General features: G+C 41.7%; 1 protein-coding gene across 1 annotated transcript; it reads right to left on the bottom strand.

The window, feature by feature from the left end:
* Positions 1 to 9734: 9734 nt before the first annotated feature.
* Positions 9735 to 12044, bottom strand: LOC129677324 (PRAME family member 12-like). Its single transcript, XM_055607967.1, has 3 exons — positions 11758 to 12044; positions 10709 to 11299; positions 9735 to 10302 (listed from the first exon to the last, which is right to left on the bottom strand). Exons 1-3 carry the CDS (start codon positions 12042 to 12044, stop codon positions 9735 to 9737), a joined length of 1446 nt encoding a protein of 481 aa, XP_055463942.1.
* Positions 12045 to 20963: the final 8919 nt, after the last annotated feature.

Raw genomic sequence — 20963 nt, 5'->3', positions numbered from 1 at the left:
AGAGTATGTGGACTTTTCAAGTGTGTTGGGTGAGCAATAACCTACTTTGCCCTTGGCTCCAAGGTCTGAGCTTCTGCACCATGGATTAAGTGAAAGGCTATCAGTGGCTTGTCCATGTAGACAATTTAGTTTTATATATATTTTATGTACATGAGTGCTCTATTTGCATGTATGCCTGTGGCAGCCTATTTGGAGTTGATGGACGAATTGGAGTGTGTACAGCTGTTTCTGAGCAGTGGAATTTTGCTTCCTGGCCCTGGCTATAATCTAAAGGTCAGTGTCTCAGAGACTGACCTTAGCAGTCCTACAGTGGAGAGCTCTGACCCTGAGAACTACATAATAAACTCCGTGCAACCATGATAACCAGACAGCAGATTCTGTGTAACCTTGAGTGAATCCTCATATGCTTTGCCAAGTAAAGCTTCTGCCATGAGAAACTGCTTGTACTTTTCTGCTATTTAAGTGTTAACCTTACATTTAGTAAATGACACCTCGATCAGAGCCTAGACTTTGGTGTCCTCTTTGTGTTGCCCTGCTCTCTTTCCCCCCAGCCTTCACTCAGGTGGTATTCAAGTGTCATTGCAGGCTGGTGACAGAAGGTGCTGAAACTGGAGAACCTGAGAGGAGGATATGCTGAGGCCAGTGAATATGGTCCACAGGAGCAAGCTGGAAGCAATTGACTAAGGTAAAGTTGGGTGGCTGTCATGAGGCAGGGAACTAGTAGGATGGGATTTATCAGATCCCTCAAATAGGTTATTAAGACACAAAGAATCAGGATAAACTCCCTAATCCCTTTAATATGTAAATGGAGTTTGACCCCAGTTTCTAGATGAAGGTACCATCAATCTGGAAACTTGGGAAAAGGTTGCAAGATTAATATATTACTAATGTTTCTGAGAAAGAACCTGTTATAACTTTTTCTTTGTGGATGCTAATTAGAAATGCTCTGGATCCCCAGCATGAGAGTGAAAAAATAAAAAAATTTAATCTCACAAGCTAAGGAGTTACTCGGGAAAATTAGAGCAGCCAAACAGGCAGAAAGTACTTCTAAGGTTATTTCAAATGTTCATAAAGGAGCTCAAACAGATTTGTGTAATTTGAGAGCAGAAAACAATTTAGGAGACGAGCTAGATGGTGAAGATGAAACGGAGTCAGAGAAAAAAGCTGCCAAATCTCATAATTTAGACTGGCCTCCTGCGCCCTCTGCCCCAATGGCTTTTCCTGCCACATGTGTGGGTGGCATGGGAATCACTGCAGGAAGATATTGCTGTTCTCCAAGAGAAAGTCCAATTAGAAAGAGAACAGGTTCAGTTATTTAAAAAATTTGGAAAAGTTAAATATTAACAACAATAATAATAGTAACAATAAATAATAATTTTAATGTAACACAAAAAGGGTATTCACTCAGAGTGGACTTCCTTATGTGCAGAAATTGGCTTTTGAGAATGCTAATCCAGCCTGTAAAACAACTATCAGACCCTATCAAGCTAAAGCAAACTTAACTGGTTATATTAAACTTTATACTAATATTGGGCCATCACCCAGAGTCTTGCAATGGCCACAGCCATGCAATAAACTACTGTGACTTCTGTGCCTATTCAACAAAATTAAAAAAAAAAAAAAGATGTTTTTCTTGTGGAAAGATGGGAGTTCAAGCCTTCCCTACTGGAGTGTTTAGTCCTTTGCCTAAAGAAATGATGGGATTGATTATTAAAAAAAAAAAAGCAATAGTACCATGAAAGAATTACAAGTTTTTCCTGGAGTTATAGATAATGATTATACTAAAAAAATTAAAGTTATGGTAAGTTCACTTAGAGGAATCACTGTGATCCAAAATGATCAAAAAACAGCACAAATAGTTCTAATTCATAACCCTAACTTGCAAAATAAAGCTGTTGGTCCTGCCAGAAGCACCGGAAGTTTTGGCTCTTCATGTTTATTGAGTACAACCTATTATTAGAGATAGACCTCGTTAACACTCTGGCTTTAATAAAAAGCAATGTAATGATTTAATGAATACTTGAACGAACGTCACAATTATAGCAAGACATCATTAGCTGCCTAGTTGGCCTAAACAGTCTACTGTGACTCATTTGAAAAAAATAGGACAATTGCAAAATCCTGAGCAGAGTACAAAATTGATAGTTTGGTAGGATAAGGAAGAAAATAAAGGTACCTGCCAGCCATACATTGTTGATACTCTGCCCATTAATTTGTGGGGGAAAAATATTATTGGACAAATCAAAATTATGATGTGAAGTCCTGATAAAATTGTGACTTCTCAGATAATAAAATCAGGCTATCTCCCAGGACAAAGATAAAAAAAAAATAGTCAGGGCAGACTCCAAGCTGTTGAGGCACAAGAAAACAAAGGAACTAAAGGGCAGGTCACTAAACAACCTGCATCTTATGCAGATGAAAGTAGCTAGAAATCTGATGATCCTGTATGGGTTGATCAATGGCCCCTTGCTTCTGAAAAATTGTAGGCTGCACATGATTTGGTTAAAGAACAGCTCCAGGCAGGGCATATAGTTCACTCTAACTTACTGTGGATCACGCCCATTTTTGTAATTAAAAAGAAATCTGGCAAATTTAGATTGTTACTGTTATACCCAGTTCACGAGCCCCCAAAAGATCTACAGGAATTGACTCCGTTGCAAAACACATGAGGGTCTTTTTATTGTAAATTACAAGCTGCAGCTTGGGCCCACAACACCTACCCCCAAAGCAGTGGGAGCTGAGCGTGCCATCCCCAGGTTAGTTGGGTGATTTATAGATTCTGGTCCCTCCCAGCATGCCCAAGGCAGGGCAATTCCTGCCTGGCAAGCATCTATTGGTCAAAATGCTACATTTTGAATTGATTGGCTATAGGAAGGTCCCCAGACCATAATGACCTGGTGTCCCTCCCTAGAGGGATGGGCCAGTTTCCTAGCAACTGCTATCTCTAGTAGATGGGGAAAGAATGCAGTAAGGCTGTCCTTCCCCTCAGGGCATTACTAGACTTCTCCACCCACATAGTTCAGGCCTTAACTAATAGCTGCTAATTTTTAATCTTTTTGGTCTCTCATTACAAGATTTAAGCAAGGTTAATGAGACTATGATAATAATGGGAGCATTGTAACCAGAACTCCCATCACCTAGTGGGATTCCTTAAAACACTTACAAGATTATTTTAGATTTAAAAGATTGCTTTTTTTTTCCCCATTCCTTTGCATCATGAGAATTGCCATAGAATTGCTTTTAGTCTCCCTTCCATTAATTTTAAAATGCCCATAAAACATTATCACTGGAAAGTGCTGCCACAGGGCATGGCAAATAGTCCTACTTTGTGTTAACAATTTGTAGCTAATGCCCTTAGTCCAGTATTGAAAAAAATGGCCTATTTATATCATTCATTATATAGATGATATTTTATTAGCCTGTCTTGTAGCTCAAGATGTTATGGCTTGCTATACAGATTTATCTGGGGCTTTGTCCCATGCAGGATTAAAAATTGCTCCAGGGAAGGTACAAACTAGAGATTCTTATAGTTATTTAGGTTTTAATTTATTTCCTCTGGCTATTAAACATGAGAAAGTACAAATTAAAAAAGATAATTTAAAGACCGTTAATGACTTTCAAAAATTATTGGGAGATATAAATTGGTTTAGGCCATATCTAAAATTAACCACTGGACAACTTATGCCATTGTTTAATGTTCTTAAAGGGGATGCAACTCCAAACTCCCCTTAAAAATTGACTCCAGAGGCTTGAGATACATTATTGTTAGTGGAAAGGCTTTAGAAAATCAATTTGTAACATATTGGGATCCAGATACTCCTCTCCTACTATTTGTATTTCAAACACAGTCAATTCCTACTGGATTGTTATGGCAATCTAATCCTCTGTTGTGGATCCCAATAAAGTAGTTTTGCCTTATTATGAGGCCATTGCCCAAGTTATTGTGGCAGGATGCACCCAGGCAAGGGCTTACTTTGGAATTGAGCCTTCCAAGATTATTATACCATATACTAAAGCTCAGACTAATTGGCTTTACGCTAATTTAGATAAATGGTTGCTTTCTTTGACTGAATTTACAGGACAACTAGATAATCATTACCCTTCCTATAAGATTATTCAATTTTTTTTTTTACTTTACATAGTGTTGTTTTTCCTATTATAGTTAAAAATAAACCTTTAAAAAATGCTTGCTCTATTTTTTCTGATGGTAATGATAAAGGAAAAGCTGGCTATACTGTTAATGGACAAAAAATTATTTTTCAAGTTCCAGAGTTATTTGCTCAACTTGCAAAATTGGTGGCCATTCATGCAGTTTTACAACATTTTTCTGAGCCTTTTAATTTGTTTACTGATAATGCTTATGTTGCTCAAGCTATTCCTAAGCTTAAAACAGCAGGTCAGATTCTTTCTACCACTTGGGCTAGTCAAATGTTTGCTCAGATTCAAAGACTTATTCAGGCCTGTCATAATGCTTTTGTTATAATTCATGTGAGAGTCCATTCTTGCCTCCCTGGACCTCTTGCTCTAGATAACCAGACTATTGATAAAGCCTTAGTAGCCTTAGCTCTACAAACAACAACACAAAAAGCTTAATCGACTCATGTATTGCATCATCTTAATAGTCATTCCTTGCGTTTAAGTTATTGTCTTACCAAAGAACAAGCCAGAGAAATTATTTAAAAATGTAACAATTATGATGTCTTCCGCCCAGTACCTCATCTTGGGGTTAAGGCCCATGGGCTGAACCCATGTCAGCTATGGCAGATAGATATGACCCATTTTATGGAATTTGGGAAATTAAAATTTATTCATGTAATTATTGATACCTGTACAGGATTTATTTTTGCTACCTTGCATTCTGGAGAAGCTGCATGCCACGTCATAGATCATTGTTTGGCTGCCTTTGTTGTTCTTGGTGAGCCACATCAAATTAAAACTAACAATGGGCCAGCTTATACCAGCAAGCCCTTTCAATTTTTTTTTTTTGTAAAAAATTAAATATTAAGCATGTAACAGGTATTCCTTATAATCCTATGGGCCAAGGCATGGTTGAACATGCCTATGCCACCATTAAAATGTATTTACAAAAGACAAAAAAGGGGGAATGATGTCCTCCTCTTTCATCCAGAGCTCAATTAAATCATGTACTTTTTATTTTGAATTTTTTAACCTTGGACAAACATGGCTAATCTGTGGCTGAATGTTTTTGGCACCCTGAAACAGCACGCCATTATGACATGGTTAAATGGAGATACCCCTTGAACAATATACATGGCATGGACCTGACCCCATTTTGATTTCGGGATGAGGATATGTTTGTGTTTTTTTGCAGGTTGAAGATGCTGCCCGATGACTGCCAGAGAGACTGTTGTGACAAGTGGATTACATCAAGGAACAAGATCATCCCCTGAGTGACAATATTGCTACACATTTGGGCTTTAGTGCCCAATCTACCTCTTGTTCTCCCTGTGCATGTTAGTGCACCTTTGTTTCCTGCCTTATATTCTAGTAATGATAGCTTAGGTTTGCCTTCTTCTTCTGTAAATACTTCTACAGATATTTCTGGGTTTTATAATTTTACTGATTCAGTTTATTTTAAGCTTGCTGGTTCATTCATTGGACATTCTTACATTAAGCTTTATCTTCCTTGTGTTCAACTTTACTGTGGAAGACATGCTGATAAAGGAAATTTATTTCCAGATTTAGGAAATGAATTAATATTTACTGACCTTCGAGTTGCCATTAGCAATTCTAATTTAACTGATCAGCCTGCCTTAGTAGAGTTACCTAGTTGCCCTGAAGGGAGTATTTATCCTACCTCTGTAGGTCTTCCTTTACCCTGGGTTCATTGTTTATCTCCTCATCAGCCCTTGCAGGCACTGAATAAAGCAGGATTATGGGTCAGACAGCACACTGACCCTGTGGCTGATGCTAACGGTATACCTGTGAAGTATCCATGGGTAATGTATCCATATCACTAATGTGGAGAGTTTAGTTGTATGGATACTAGATCTCTCTGCTTTTTGAAGACACCCATTGTAGAAAATGGTACAATGCGGCGTTTTAATGCTATTACAGGCAAACCTTTATCAGTAAGTTCAAATGTTAACCTTACTCTTTCTCCTGCTAATGTTGTTTAAAACCACCTTTTTTTCTTTTTACTAATCAATAGTCCGTTGGAATCTGCAGAAATTAATTGTTCTTTGCCGGAGCCAGCCAGCAGAGTCAAATGGTTCTTGAGTCAGGAGTGAGGATTAAAATTAATAAAATAACACACAGCACATAGGAGGCTTTTTAAGAAGGTCCGGACTCGACAGCTACAGCAAAAAGCCACCTTAGCCTCTGCAGCAAAAACTAGTGGCCTTAGCAGCCACTTAGCAGCAACTGTCAGCCCCTAGCAGTAACTGTTGGCCTTTTTATTGTAGAGTTTTTAAGCCAGAGTAGAAACATCTCAGAACAATGGGTTAATTTCCATGAGAAGCCTGAGGAAGAGGTTTGATCCTCACAAGCTATCTCTCCTGCTGTCACAAACAAAAGGAGATGGATTTGCAAATTCTACCCTGACTTAGTAAAGGCCTGGTAAAAGCAGTCTCTCCGCTGAGATTTAAATATCAAAGCAGCTGCCAGAGGCACTACTCCCAACAGTTCTATAGCCTCTTGCAGAATTTCCTCCTGTTGGAATATCACTTTCCCTTTTACAGGAGTTGTTAGGACACCTGCTAGCTTGTGGGTACCAGTTGTTTCCCCAGATCATTATTATAGAGTTGGACTTATGACTGTTACTAGATTTAAAAGGGATTTTGGTATTACTGTGGCTGTTACAGCAGTGATTCTAGCCACCCTCGCAGGAGTTACAGCTGCAATGGCTCTTTCTCAGAATACCATTACTGCTGCAGCATTAAATCAGTTAGTTAATACTACAGCTAATGCTTATCAAACTCAATTGCTTGTTAATGATTTTCATCAGGCCATTTTGGTGCAGTGTTGGTATAATGTTCTTTTAAAATGTATACACCTTACCCTTGTTCATTCAAATGCTGATTCCTCCCACACATATTCTCTGGTTTCAATCCGGATATTTCATTGTGATACTCATTCTAAGCATCCTGTCTCAACTCTTGTGTAAACAAGACAAAATAAAACAACTAGACACAATGTTGAGTGGGGAGGAGCCAGAGGACAGGAAAGAGGGGAGGAGCCAGGGAGAGGAAATGAGTGGGAGGAGAAAGGGCAAGGAGAGGAGGAGAGAGAGCTGGAGGAGAGATCTTGGAACTATGTGGAGAGACGGATTGGACCTAAGCTATCACAAAAAGCAAGTATAATGAGGGAAATCTAATTGTTAGGAGCCCTAGCAGGTTTTCCATCCAAGCCCTTGGAGGTTTAGGATGGAGTAGCTATTGCCCAGCATTGTGTTCTAGATTAACTAAATAAACCCAGTCTCTGTGTGGTGATTTGGGTATACAGCTGTTTAGTACTAACAGCAGAATTATTAAAAGACAATTATTAGTAAATATTAATAGTCACTTACAACAGTGCAGCAGCAAATAGATTTGTTGTCTGAAGAAATTAAAGTAGTAAGAAGCATGACTAAATAGTCCTGTCATCCAAGTTATGGTAAATTCTGTCTTACCCCTTTTTCTGTTACTAACATGTCCTTAGCTAAACAACTTTCCACTCTTATTAAGGGTCCATGGGATTCAAAGTATGTACAATTATCTGTTCAGTTTGCTGATGATCTTAGTAAGTTACAGGAAATTGTTGTGGAGCCACTGGATATAGACTCTTCCTTCCTGACATGTGTCTGGAAACATTTAAAGAAACTTCTTGATCCATCCTGGATTTTCATTTATACATGTTTAGCTGGTCTGGTACTCTTCATCCTTGTAATTGCCAGATGTGTCCACTTAGCTCGACAGCGCCAGGCTAGATTTAATGACGCCAAGCACAAAGTCCTTTTGGCCATTGGACACCAGCATGTTGTAACTCCCTCTTCCCAGGTAGGGGCTTGGCTTGCCCAGCTCAAACATCAGCTTTAACCTCTCCTTTTCTGTGCATGGGATGGTTAGTCAATGAAGGGTAGCGGGCAATCGGATAAATATCAACCTAAGCCAGTAAATCCCGCCTATATGTGGGATTCTCCCATGATGAGTAAGAATTTATTTGGGTTCATCCCACCTAAGCTAGGCATGGTCCTTTTGTTTCATTGTTTCACGGTCCATAATATCATTGGAAAGTGCTTCCACAAGGAATGTTGAATAATCCTACCATATGTCAATATTTTCTACAACAGTCTTTAGGAATAATATGTAAAGAGTTTCCTCAATCTATAATTTACCATTATATGGATGATATTTTGCTGGCTAATGACTAGCTTGTGTCAAGATGACACACAAAACCAACCAGTAGAGATAGATCTTAGTCAGGGTTTCTATTACTGCTATGAATCACCATGACCAAAAAACAAGTTGGGGAAGAAAAGGTATATTTGGCTTATACTTCCAGATCCATAGTCCATCATTTGAGGAAGACAGGACAGGAACTCAGCAGGGCTGGGACCTAGAGGCCAGAGCTGATGCAGAGTCCATGGAGGAGTGTTGCTTACTGGCTTGCTCCTTATGGTTTGTTCACCCTGCTTTCTAACAGAGCCCAGCCCAGGTATGGCACAACCCACAATAGATGGGGCCTCCCCCTTTCATCACTAATTGAGGAAACACCTTACAGTTCAATCTCATGGAGACATTTCCTCAAATGTGGCTAGGGAGATTTTCTTTAAGAAATTAATACAGAAACCACAACTGAAGACTTAAAATACAGTTCTCTTGTAAAGAAAATGTTTTATGCAGCTGAGGGACTTATATATTATTGGACACCTTTATATATACTATGTCTAAATCATAGAATTTGGGACTCCACAGGAACATGTAACTATAGACATGTGGCATGAAGGCTGGATATAGTAGTTCATGGTAGTTATATCACTGAGGCCATACTAAAAAAACCAGAAGTTCAAGGCCAGCTTAGATTATAACAGGCTATCAAAATAATTAAGGGTAAAAGGAAAACAAACATTAAAAATATTGTTTGCTTTGTCCTGTGTTGTCTTCTCTTTCACTTTAGTCACCTCTGATGGGTCCAAGGTGCCTTGTGGCTTGAGTGTACTGGATATTAATTGTTTGTGATCCATTAAAACCTCATTCATAAGATGTGTGTCTATGTTGCTAATTTTAGTTTAAAAATTTTGTACACATAAATGAAGAGCCACACAAGAGCGATGTAACTATTGTGTAGGCAAAGGGCAAGAAAGAAAGAAGTGTTACCAAAACTCTCATTTTATAGATGCCAATTTGACCTGGGCCATTGCCTCACTCATTAGATACTGGTGTTTTTCCATTCATGGAGTCACGGAATCTTCCTGACCCTGAAACTGGAAGTGAGAGTAATATCTGAAAAGACCCCAGAAGGAGAGCATCCAGGTTCAGGAAAAAGTCACTGGTTATCCTGTCATGAGAGAAGCTATTTATAAAGACAAAACTGTCTTTCTGACTCCACAAGACCCCTGTTCCCACAGTCCCGTTGTTCTCCGTGTCACCTACAGCCTCTGAGATTCAAGTCACCACACATCATTTATTTTCCAACAATATGAGCAGTGTCTGAAGATACAAGTTCAGTGACTCCAGATGAAAGATGTGTCACTACCTTCCATTTCTTAAAATGCAGAAGTCAGGTTTCCCTATTTACCGCCAGCAACGACAGAGTCTGGTCCCCAGGCCATAGACACAACGCTCTCCACATCTAGGGCAGATATGTGTAGCAAAGGAGATGTTCTTGGGCTTCCTTATGGACCTGAGCCTATCTATTTGCTCAGCACAGAGTTGGACAAATCTCTCTATGGAGACATAACCCAATTCATCATAGCACTCAAGAGGGGCAGAGTACTGTTCTACATTCATCTTGCTCCAGTTGGCTGTGTGCTGCAAAAGGTTCCTCAGGTTGTGCATGGAGAAGTCATTGTCATAGAAACTGACATTGGCCAGCTGGGAGCACTTGCTGAGGACAGGTATGAGCACAGTAAGCTGAGAGTCCTTCATCCTACAACCCTTCAAGTCCAGGGACTGCAATGTGTCTGCCACATTCTCTAGAAGGACTTGGAGAGGAATAAGATCCAAGTCAAATAAGATCACACCTTTCATGTCCAGATGTTTTAGCTGAAAGAGCTTCTGACACCAGGAGAAGCAATTCAAGTCTGACTGTGAAATTTGATAGTGAGTGACAGAGAGGGTTTCCAATGGGGTCATCAGGCACCTAGGGATAAACCAGGAGGTTAGTTCTGGAAAATGGTATGGGAGAGTATGGAATGTCATTTATATAAATCTATAAGGAATCAGGTGCCCCAAGGTCAGTTTTACCAAATATCACTATCTAAGATGCTTCCTGTTGGAATATGACCAGTTGAATCAAAACCACACTTCACATTCAATTTTCTGCTTGAGAGTGAGGCCTACTATTTAGCACACTTTAGTCCTTCACTTCATGAGAGGGCATTTGACACCATGACTCATTATTCATGAAAACAAGACATAACTTCCATATTCAGTGAGTCCTAAATGTTTGTTCCCAGTGACTGGCAGGCATCTTCAACTACTAATCCTTAAACATAAAGAGAAAAGTCTGATCTGGTTAGCTGACCCGTCTCTCCATCCTTGCTTACCTGAGGATCTGAGTCATGTGGTCTTTGATAAAGTTGATGCCATACATGCAGAGATGCTGGAGACAGTTGAGTTTTGAGAGCTGAGAAATAATCTTTCTGACATGAGTCTCTTCTCTGTCTCTTGTCCTGTTGGAAATGTGGAAGGTATTCCTGTAGATGGGTGCCAGGAAGAATTTGTGAAGATTTCTCATCTGACCCAGGCAGGGAGCAAATTTGGCTAGGGTGAATACATTCCATTCCACGTTAAGTTCCAATTCCTCAATGTGCTCTGGATGGAAAACATTCAAGACCTCTTTGATAGCGTAGAGAGGCAGAGCCCAGATGGTCATCTTCATACAGCAAAACTGGAGGGAGCCCATTCTCTGCTGGGCCCACTGCAATAAGGATGCTTGTTCTTCATCAAGAGAGAACCTGAGGCAAAGGTCAGCTACCACCTTCAGGCGCCGCCTCAGTGCATATCTGGGAAGAACCTTCACTACTTGATGCTCATCTGGAGTTTTTGCTGAACAGTCACCATCCTCTGCTTCAGCCCATATGCTCCAGAATTCATGGTGCTTCTTCCTCAGGTCAAGAACCTGAAGTTTCCCCCTCCTGTGGGGAAAACATGTGAAGTGTCAACTACATGGGCAAGACCCAACACTGACTCAGCTTTTCTTCCACAACTCTAAATTCAGAATTTCCCCCTGCCAAGGTGTGTATTTTTTTCAGCAGCCAGTGTCCAGCCTGCAGAGGCTTTCCCTGAGCTGCACATGTAGCCCTGATTACTTTCCTTCCACTAAGTGACTCTGTTTATCCCTAATTCCATTACTGGTGATTGTGGGAACACCAAGGAAGGCTCACTTAACTGTGTTGCTACATTTACTCATATCTCTCACCATAGTTAACCTTCCATAGGCCAATCGAAGAATAGCTTCCAAGACCCATACATCTCTGCCCATTGATCCATCAGGAGCCTCTGATCCTCTCATGAAGAAGCCATTCTCCCTGAACCCATAATCTCTTCCCTCTTATCCATGGGCTCCATTCTACAGTACTTACTTATTGCTTACCTGGGGTGAAATTTTTTTTGCAGCCATGTGTCTACTCCTGCTAGAACTGCCTTGAATGTTTCCAAGTCAGCAGTCTTCATCAATGCCCCCACAGGGAGACAGGGGAAAGGCCAGGCTGCCACCATTGCCTTCACAGTTGTAGTGTGTCTGCCAATCAAGGCCTCCTTGAACAGTACTGGGAAGAGCTCCATGGGCAGTTTGTCCAGAGCTGACATGTCCAAGGTCTCATCTCTCAGCAAAGCCTGCCTTGCCAGCTTCAAGAGTGTGGATGGAGTCTGAGCACTCATTCTGGAAGGTCTTCAGTCAGAAGGATACTTGGGAAAAACTGAGATGATCCTAGAAATGGTATGTTACTCCATCCTGTATTACTTAAAGTTATGTGAAATGAATACAGAACTGCATTTATAATCAAAGCCAGTGACTTTGGTAGGTTCATCTGAAGAAACAGGAATTCTGATTCCTGTCCCACAGGAGAGGAGGTCCTGGGGGGGTCTCTGGGGGTGACCCTAGCTGTGATCCTAACATTGGGGGACATGGAGCCTGCAGTTGCCAACTCCTGTAGCCAGGTGGGACTTCCAGTGGAGGGCAGCTGACTCCAACCCAGCCATAACATCTTCAACCCAAAATTAGTCTTGCCTACAGGAAGTGTAGGGATAAAGTTGGAGTGGAGATTAAGGGTATGGCAAACCAATGACAGTCCCAATTTGAGACCCACCCTGTGGGAGAGATCCAACCTTGACACTATTAATAATATTCTGCTATGCTTGCAGACAGGAGCCTTGCATAACTGTCTTTGGAGAGGGTTCATCCAGCAGCTGATGGAAACAGTTGCAGAGATCCACAGCCAGACAATAGACAGAGCTTGGGAAGTTTTGTGGAAGAGTGAGAGGAAGGATAGAGGGAGTCAGAGGGGTCAGGAACACCACAAGAAGATCTACAGAGTAAACAAACCTGGGCCAATGGAGGCTCACAAAGATGGAACCACCAACCAAAGGGCTTGCATGTGCTGGCCTAGACCCCTTACATATATGTAGCAGATGAGCAGTGTGGTCATTATGTGGGTCCCCTAAAAATGGGAGTATATTCTATCTCCAACTCTGTCGCCTTCCTTTGGATTCCTTTCTCTTAGCTGGGCTGCCTTGTCTGGTGTCCTTGGGAAAAGATAAGCTTGGTCCTGCTATGAATTGAGGTCTTAGGGTGGGGTATCCCTTAGGGGCATCTCCTTCTAAAGAAGGGGAGGAATGGCATGGAGCAAGGCATAAAGGGCAGGACTGGGAGGAGAGAAGATTGTGGACCGGATTAAGTGAATAAAAAATTCTGTCCCAGAAAGACATCAAAGTCTTAAAAATTGTGATAAAGTCTGGGTGTGGTGGCACAGGCCTTTAATCCCAGCACTCAGAGAGGCAGAGGCAGGGGATCAATGGGAGTTCAAGGCCAGCTGGCTCTATAATGAGAGTCCAGAAGGGCCAAGGCTGCACAGAGAAACACTATCTCCTCAAAACCCACAACTAACAAACAAAAAAACCAAAAGAAAAAAATTGTGATAAGAATTCGGAAGTGTGGTTCTCCTCAATTGATGGCTCTTGTGGAACTGGGTGCAGGTGGGAAAAGACTCAGTTTTCATTAAGGGTCACCAGAAAGTTGAGAATCCTTGACAAAGTTTATGGGCAACACACACACACACACACACACACACACACACACACACATACACACACACAAAATAAAAATTCTCTGTCTGTCTCTTTCTCTTGCTTCCTTTTTTCTTTTGGGAAGGGAGCTCACAAGGTTGGGGTGGGCCTGGGTAGACAAGAAGGTGAGTGTGCTCAGGGTTCATGATGCATACTTCCCAAATGATCAATAAAAGCATTATAAAATATTTGTTAAGTTATATCATCCAGAAATAAAGCCTTTACCAATCACCCTCCCCCCAATCCTATTCATCTTGGTTCTAACCTCTGTTTCAGGTGGCTGGGCCCTTAGAAGGGAAGTGACTTACCTGTTCTGAGCACTGATGAGCACAGGGTCTCTGAATCCCAGCATAGGCAGGCTGCCAACACAGTCTTCAGGTCACTGAAGGAATGACTCCTCTAACTCCCTAAAGCCTTTATATACCACCCTGCTCAGCCCTTCCCTATTTCAGCCCCACCTCCAAAACACAAGCTGACACCTGATTGCATATTTGAGTCCAGACACTTAATCCCACCTTGGATTTTCCCATTCTCTAGACTGAATCAAAGCTTTCTGTGTCAATGCAAACACAACAAAAACAGAATAGGTGAAAATCATGAGTCCATTTACTGATTTACTTCCCAACCTTGAATTTTATTGTTTGCTTGCTTATTTCATTTATTTATTTATTTATTTATTTATTTATTTATTTATTTATTTTCATTCTTCTATTGTCTAATTTGCTTATTGTCCTTGGTTTGGAACTGTATTCTGAAACAACATTGTTCAATAGCTAAGGTTAATTTAGAATTCCAAGCTGGGTGTGGTGACCTAAGTTATTCATCCCAGCACTAGGGAGGCAGAGGCAGGCAGATTTGTGTGAATTCAAGGCCAGCCTGGTTGACAAAGTGATTCCAGGACATACAGAAACCCTGACCCAACAAACAAACAAAACACAAAAAACAAAAACAAAAACAAAATTTCAACTTAAGGGTATCCTCCTGAGTCAGCCTTCCTGCTGGGAGGATTAATGTGTGAGCCAATTCACCTGGCTTTGTTTTATTCATTTGTGATTAGGATCAGAGTGGGAGCTGGGGGGGAAGGGCGGCTAATGTGTCCCTGAAATTTTACATACAGAAAATCATAAAATGCCATTGTAAGAGGATAGTATGACAAACATCTTACACATTTATTTGTTCTGGAATAAAGAGCTGAGATTCAAGCTTAGTCAGTCTTACTATGGAAGCTACTCAGAAAGCTAAGGGAGGAGGATGGTTTACATCCATTAAAATTTTGGCAAGGTTTTCTGATATCTGGTAGTAAAATCTTTGCTTCATGCTGGGCATGGTTGTGCAGACCTGTAATTCAAACACTGGATGGCAGAGGCAGGAAGATTACTGTGAGTTAGAGGCCAGCCTGGTCTACAAAGTTAGTCCAGGACAGCTAAGGCTATATAAGAGAAACCCTGTCTCGAAAAAGCCAAAAAGGAAAATAAAGAAGAAAAAGAGGAGGAGGAAGAAGAGGAAGAGGAAGAAAGACAGCCACTAGAAGTGGGCTATGTACTTCCATGGTCAGACTTCTGAAGTGAATAAAAAAGGAGAAGGCACTGGGGTTGGTGGCACACTCCTGTGATCCCAGCACTCAGGGAGGCAGATGGAGGCAGGTGCATCTATGTGAGTTCAAGGCCAGCCTGGCTTACAAAGTGAGCTCAGGACAGGTAAGGCTACACAGAGAAAACCTGCCTCTAAAAACTGAGAGAGAGAGAGGGAGAGAGAGACAGAGAGAGTGAAAGAGAGAGAGAGGGCTAGCTTAGTACTTGGTTTGCATTCCAAGTCAGCAGGTTCTGGCTCTGCCTATAGGGCAGACTGCCAAGCAAGGAAGGAAGCGGCTGTTCTTGGATAGGGCAGCAATGTGCTGTTACTCTGAGGCTCACAAGTGTTCCTTCCCAGTTCATACTATGGATGTTCAGGGTGACAATCGAGCAACCCTCCTGCCAGATACAAACTTGAATCACCCTCTACATTATTGCACCAAGATTCAGGCCCAGGTGCACAGCACTAGCCCAGACCTGACAAACATACCTATGGCTCAGGTGGGTCACACCTGGTACATGGATGGCAGAAGCTTTGTCCTTGAGGGCCAGAGGAAAGCAGTGGTGGCCACATACATTGAGACAGAGGTAATCTAGTCCCAGTCTCTTCCAGCAGGAACTTCTGCCCCAAAAGGTTGACTTCATAGCGCTAACTAAGGCCCTAACTTTGGGTAAGGACTTGGCAGTCAACATCTACACAGACAGCAGGTATGTTTTGCCACAGCACATGCATGGGACCATTTACCAGGAGCGGAATCTGCTTACAGCAGTGGGAAAAGACATTACAGACAAGGAATAAATTCTGCAGCTACTAAGAGTCTTATGGTTACCAAAGAGACTGGCCATTATTCACTGCCCTGGACATCAGAGGGGAACCTCCAGGGTTTCATGAGTAAACTATCTGGCTGACAAAGCCACTTGTGACACTGCTCTGCAAGAGACTGAGGCCATAGTACTAGCTACTCTCTTCCCTATCCTGGGGAACCACAATTTACAGGAGCAACCAGAAGTCAAATGAGCTCGAAACTTGCCCATGAGCCAACTCCTGGAAGGTTGGTAGTACTGTGCAGATAGTAAGTGAATTCTGCCTGGTTCTTTAGCTATGGTTCTTCTAAATAAGATCCACAGGGCCACACACATGGGTGCCTAGAGAATGGTGGATGCCATGAGACAATCTAAGGTGACTTTCAGGGATATACATACCAAAATTGACCAAATAATCTCAGATTCCAAAGCTTGTCAATTGATCAATGCTGGAGCTAACCCTAGGAGCCCAGGGTCTAGACTCAGAGGTAAGAGACCAGGGGCCTACTGGGAAATTGACTTCACAGAGATAAAACCAAAAATCTGGCTACAAGTACCACCTGGTGTTTGTTGACACCTTCTCGTGATGGACAAGAGCATTTTCTACTAAATCTGAGATGGCAAAGATAGTAGCCAAGAAATTACTGGAGGACATTTTACTCAGGTACGATTTCCCCATTCGATAGGGTCAGATAATGGACTGGCTTTTGTGTCTAAGGTAAGTCAGGATGTGGCAAAGTTTATTGGGGCAGATTGGAAATTGCTTGTGCATACAGGCCCCAGAGTTCAGGACAGGTAAAAAGAATGAATAGAACACTAATGGAGACCTTAACTACATTAACCTTCGAGATTGGTGGGGACTGGGTGGCTCTCTTCCCTTTCACCCTCTATAGAGTAAGGAATTCTCCTTACCAAATGAGACTTACTCAATTTGAAATGATGTATGGCATTTTGGCCCCAATTGTACCAAACTTACAAACTTCTGTTATTGCAGAATTGGAAGATACTGATTTATTATTTAGAATTTAAGCAACTCAATGGGCTCACAAGCATGTATGGCCTAAATTGTGTGCCCTTTTGAAGCAGGCCCTACTCCAGAACCACATCAATACCACCCTGGTGGCTGGGTCTATGACAGGAGGTTCCGGCATGTGACTTTTGAACCATGCTGGAAGGATCCTTACATCATTCTACTGACAACACCCATGGCCATCAAGGTTGATGGGATCACCACATGGATATGTTATGCCTATGCCAGACCAGCTGATCCATTTGCTGCAAAGAAAGACTACCTGAACCCTTTGGTGCCAGAATGGAAGGCTCATCGAGGAGGCAGCGCCTTAAAGCTCAAGCTTAGAAGAACATGATTTGTCTACGACTCCTAACTGTATGTACTGCAAATTTCAATCCCCATCAACCCTATAACCACACCTGGGTCCTTAAGAACTCATATGGGGAAATTGTCAAAACCATCACTAAGGTAACTCACAGAAACACCTGGTATTCTGAAATTTCTTTCAACCTCATTGATTTGATGCCTTGGGGTCCAGCTTGGAATTCTTTATGGCACTTTAAAGTTCCCTTCTATGTTTGTCCACCCCTCTACAGATCTCCCTGGCTAGTGCATAATTGCAGGGATGGAAAAGATTTATTCTGTGCCCCCTGGGCTGTGAGACTCAAGGGCCATGGTTGTCAGGCCCTAAAGATGCTGATATATATATTAATAGGGACCCCAAGTGTGAACACAATTGCAAGGAAAGCCCATTAAAAAATACAAGAGGGCCTCCACAACACTGTAACCAGCTCATGATCACCTTTGCTTATCAAAGAAAAAATTATGCTTGAGAAAAAAGAAAATGGTTCAGGATTAAGCAATACAGACACAGGAAATATTATGGGGGACTCCTGCAGGTGCAATTACATGTCTCCCCTCCTTGGACTATGCCTGAGACCATGGGTCCTAACTCAGTATTAACACCTACTGAACCCTAAAAGCCTTCCCTGGCCCCAACCACCACCTTGGATGGTCCTATGCAACCTCTACCTAAACCTCTGCTGGGACATACTGACCCCCTTTTGGGCCATGATGGTAAGTACCTATCAGGTTTTAAATGAATCAAGATAGGATCTGACTGTCTTATTGGCTATGCTACAATCCACAGCCCCCTTATTATTAAGGAATTGGTTTAATTGATAATTATACCATTGAAGCTGATTCCAGCAACTGTCAATGGCTGACTGCTGGGCCAAAACTGACTCTTCAATCAGTGTCAGGACAGGAGTTTGTCTGGGGCAGGTACCATCATCCCACCAGCATCTATGTAACATCCCCTAACTCTTCCCTCATATTAGACCAAGAAATGTTTGATTCCACTGAGACAGAGATAGTGGGCTTTTGCCACTGTGCTCACTCCTTAAATTCATAGTAGCATTCTAAATAATGCCCAAAACTTTTGTATTCTAGGTCAATTGGTTCCCAGGATTATGTATCATCCAGAAGATGAGATAACTAATGCCCTGTTAGGAATGCCAGTAACACTGACTCAGTTTAGATAAGAACCCATGTCCCTCACCCTGGCTCTGATCTTAGGTGCAAGCTTGGCTGGGGCAGGAAGAGGGGTTGCAGCTTTAGCAGTTCAAAGTAAAAAGGATAATGCTTTAAAGGCTGACATAGACCAAGACATTCAATGCCTAGAAAATTCTATATCCCACCTTGAAAGAAACGTTGACTCTTTGGCTGAAGTGGTCTTACAAAATAGAAGGGGGTTAGACCTCCTGTTTTTACAACAAGAGGGATGATGTGTACCCTTAAGAAAAGTATGTTGTTTTTGTGTCAAAGGTCAGAGAAAATCTAGAGGATGGTTTGAGTCTTGGTGTGATGCATCTCCATGGCTGAAGACTCTGATATCTACTCTCCTGGGTTCCCTTCTTATTATTGTGCTACTTTTTACCTTTGGTTCCTGCATCTTAAATAGTAGGGTGTGGGAAATGAGAGAGCAAGAGCAGAACTAACTCCATCTTGGTTTTCAGACACCGTTTTGAATAGCCCTGTCCTTTAGGTGACACAAATTCTCCCACCAGGAGGAACTTGGCAAGAGCAAATAGGCGCACAGGAGGAAATTGGCAATAATAATCAGGCCCTGCACCCGGAGCCAACCAATGAAATAAAAATACACACACTCGCCCTGGCCAAAAAGTTTTCTTTAGGTATCCTGTTTGCCCCTTGCAGTTTGGCCAACTGGCCCTAACCAATCAGCTTAAAGGTCACCTCGTTGGCTAAACACTCACTCAATCTTGTAATGCCAAGGCTTGGAGTTCCCTATTTGTGGTTTTTCCCTTTTAAAACTCTGCCCTCCTGAGGCTCATGGACACTCTTTCTGAAAACCTGAGTCAGGAATGATTGCCTGCCTGTGCTCAAGCTTGAATAAAGACTCTTTGAATTTCAGTCTGCCTTTTGCAAGTGGCTTTTAAGTTTAATCATTGTAATTCTTACATGCCTGCCTCTACCTCTCAAGCAAGTATCAAAGGCATGTTGTGTGCCTCCCAAGGGCTGGATTAAAGGTGTGAACCACCACACCTGGACCTAAATTCTTCTCTGCTTGGAACTTGCTCTGTATCAGGCTGGCCTTGAACTCAGAGATCTGCATGCTTCATCTCCTGAGTGTTTGGATTAAAGGCATAGGCCCCCCAAGTGCTGGGATTAAAGGTGTGAAGTAAAATCACCATGTTTGTTGTAACTTTAGAATTTAGAAAACAACTAAGTTATAGAGATTGCCAGTCTCTGCTGGAATTAAAGGCATGGGCTACTACCTTCCTGCTCAAATGTTTTAGGTTTTTTTTTCTTTTCTTTTTAATTTTTCTTTTATTTTATTTTTAATTACACTTTATTTACTTTGTATCTCCTCTCTAGTTCCCTCCTTCCTCCCCTCCCAATCCCTCTCTTCTTTTCCCTTCTCCATGCATGCCCCTCCCCAAGTCCACTGGTAGGGGAGGATTTCTTTTTCTTCCTCCTGATCCTAGTCTGTTAGGTCTCTACAGGAGTGGTTGCATTGTGTTCCTCTGTGGCCTGGTAAGGCTGCTCTCCCCCCAGGGGGAGGTGATCAAAGAACAGGCCAATCAGTTCAAGTCAGAAGCAGTCCCTGTTCCCATTATTATGGAACCCACTGGGACACTGAACTGCCTTTTATCTTAGCTCCAAATTACTCTAACACTTAGAGATTTAGAAAACAAGTTTGAATTGTAGTAACCCTTTGAAATCACTTCAAACATTTTAAGTCTCCTAACTGTATTTTTAATACCAAACCATAAAACTATCCTTTTTATTTAAGAAGAAAACTTTTCTTTGCACTGTTGGTTTGAACCAAATGACCAGGCTGTCTGGTCAACTCTTTCTTCAGGACATATCTTGGGCTTTTTTGTTTGTTTGTTTTATCTACTGAAGCTGTTCTCCCTTGATTACATCCAGAGCAGTGTTGTTTTTAACAACATGCATCCAGTCTTTTAATTGCTATGTGGATGAGTTTCTCCAATGCTGACAGGAAATGATCGAATTTGAATTGAGTCTCCCTCAGGCATTGCCTGAAGGAGAAGAGTTGCCTAGCCTAACCTTTGTTGATCTGCAGTCAACACTTGTGACTCTAAGGGTATGAAATGTTTCCTAGAATCTTGTTCAGTGAATATTTTTTTTTTGGAAGACATAAATAAAATTTCTTCCACCCCAGGTTGAGTGCCAACAAGACACCAAAGCAATGATTCTAGTCTCATCAGGCTTGCTGAATCCCTGAGTGTATTGGGCTTAAACTTGCACATAGTCAAATCAGCAGAAAGTCTCACCATAATAACTTCATGTAACTCAAATTTCTACTGATGTGACAAATGCCACTACCCAGAAGAGTAACTGGAGAGGAGCTGGTTTGTTTTACCTCACAGCTTTTAAGTCCACTGGAGGAAGTCAAAGTAGGAGCTAAGAATAGGGACCTGGAAGCCTACAGTGATAGAAAAGTTTTAAAGGAATGTTGATTGCTGGCTTGCTCCTCAATACATCCTCAGCCTGTTTTCTGATGGCATCCAGGACCACCAGCTAGCTCATGGGTAGCCCCCCCACACTCAATGGCCTGGGCCCTCCCATATCAACCACCAA

This window comes from Psammomys obesus, unplaced genomic scaffold (assembly GCF_907164565.1).
Source record: "Psammomys obesus unplaced genomic scaffold, mPsaObe1.curated_primary_1811, whole genome shotgun sequence".
In the NCBI taxonomy this organism is placed as follows: Eukaryota; Metazoa; Chordata; class Mammalia; order Rodentia; family Muridae; genus Psammomys; species Psammomys obesus.
Note: the sequence above shows the minus strand (reverse complement) of the source record. Positions and strands in the feature narration are given on the sequence as shown.

Excerpts from the sequence above, each read along its gene's own strand:
- LOC129677324 (XM_055607967.1), bottom strand. The coding sequence starts at position 12,044 with ATGAGTGCTCAGACTCCATCCACACTCTTGAAGCTGGCAAGGCAGGCT. Across the intron at positions 11,300-11,757 it reads CAAAAAAAATTTCACCCCAG|GAGGGGGAAACTTCAGGTTC; the intron begins GTAAGCAATAAG and ends TTTTCCCCACAG. Across the intron at positions 10,303-10,708 it reads CACATGACTCAGATCCTCAG|GTGCCTGATGACCCCATTGG; the intron begins GTAAGCAAGGAT and ends GTTTATCCCTAG.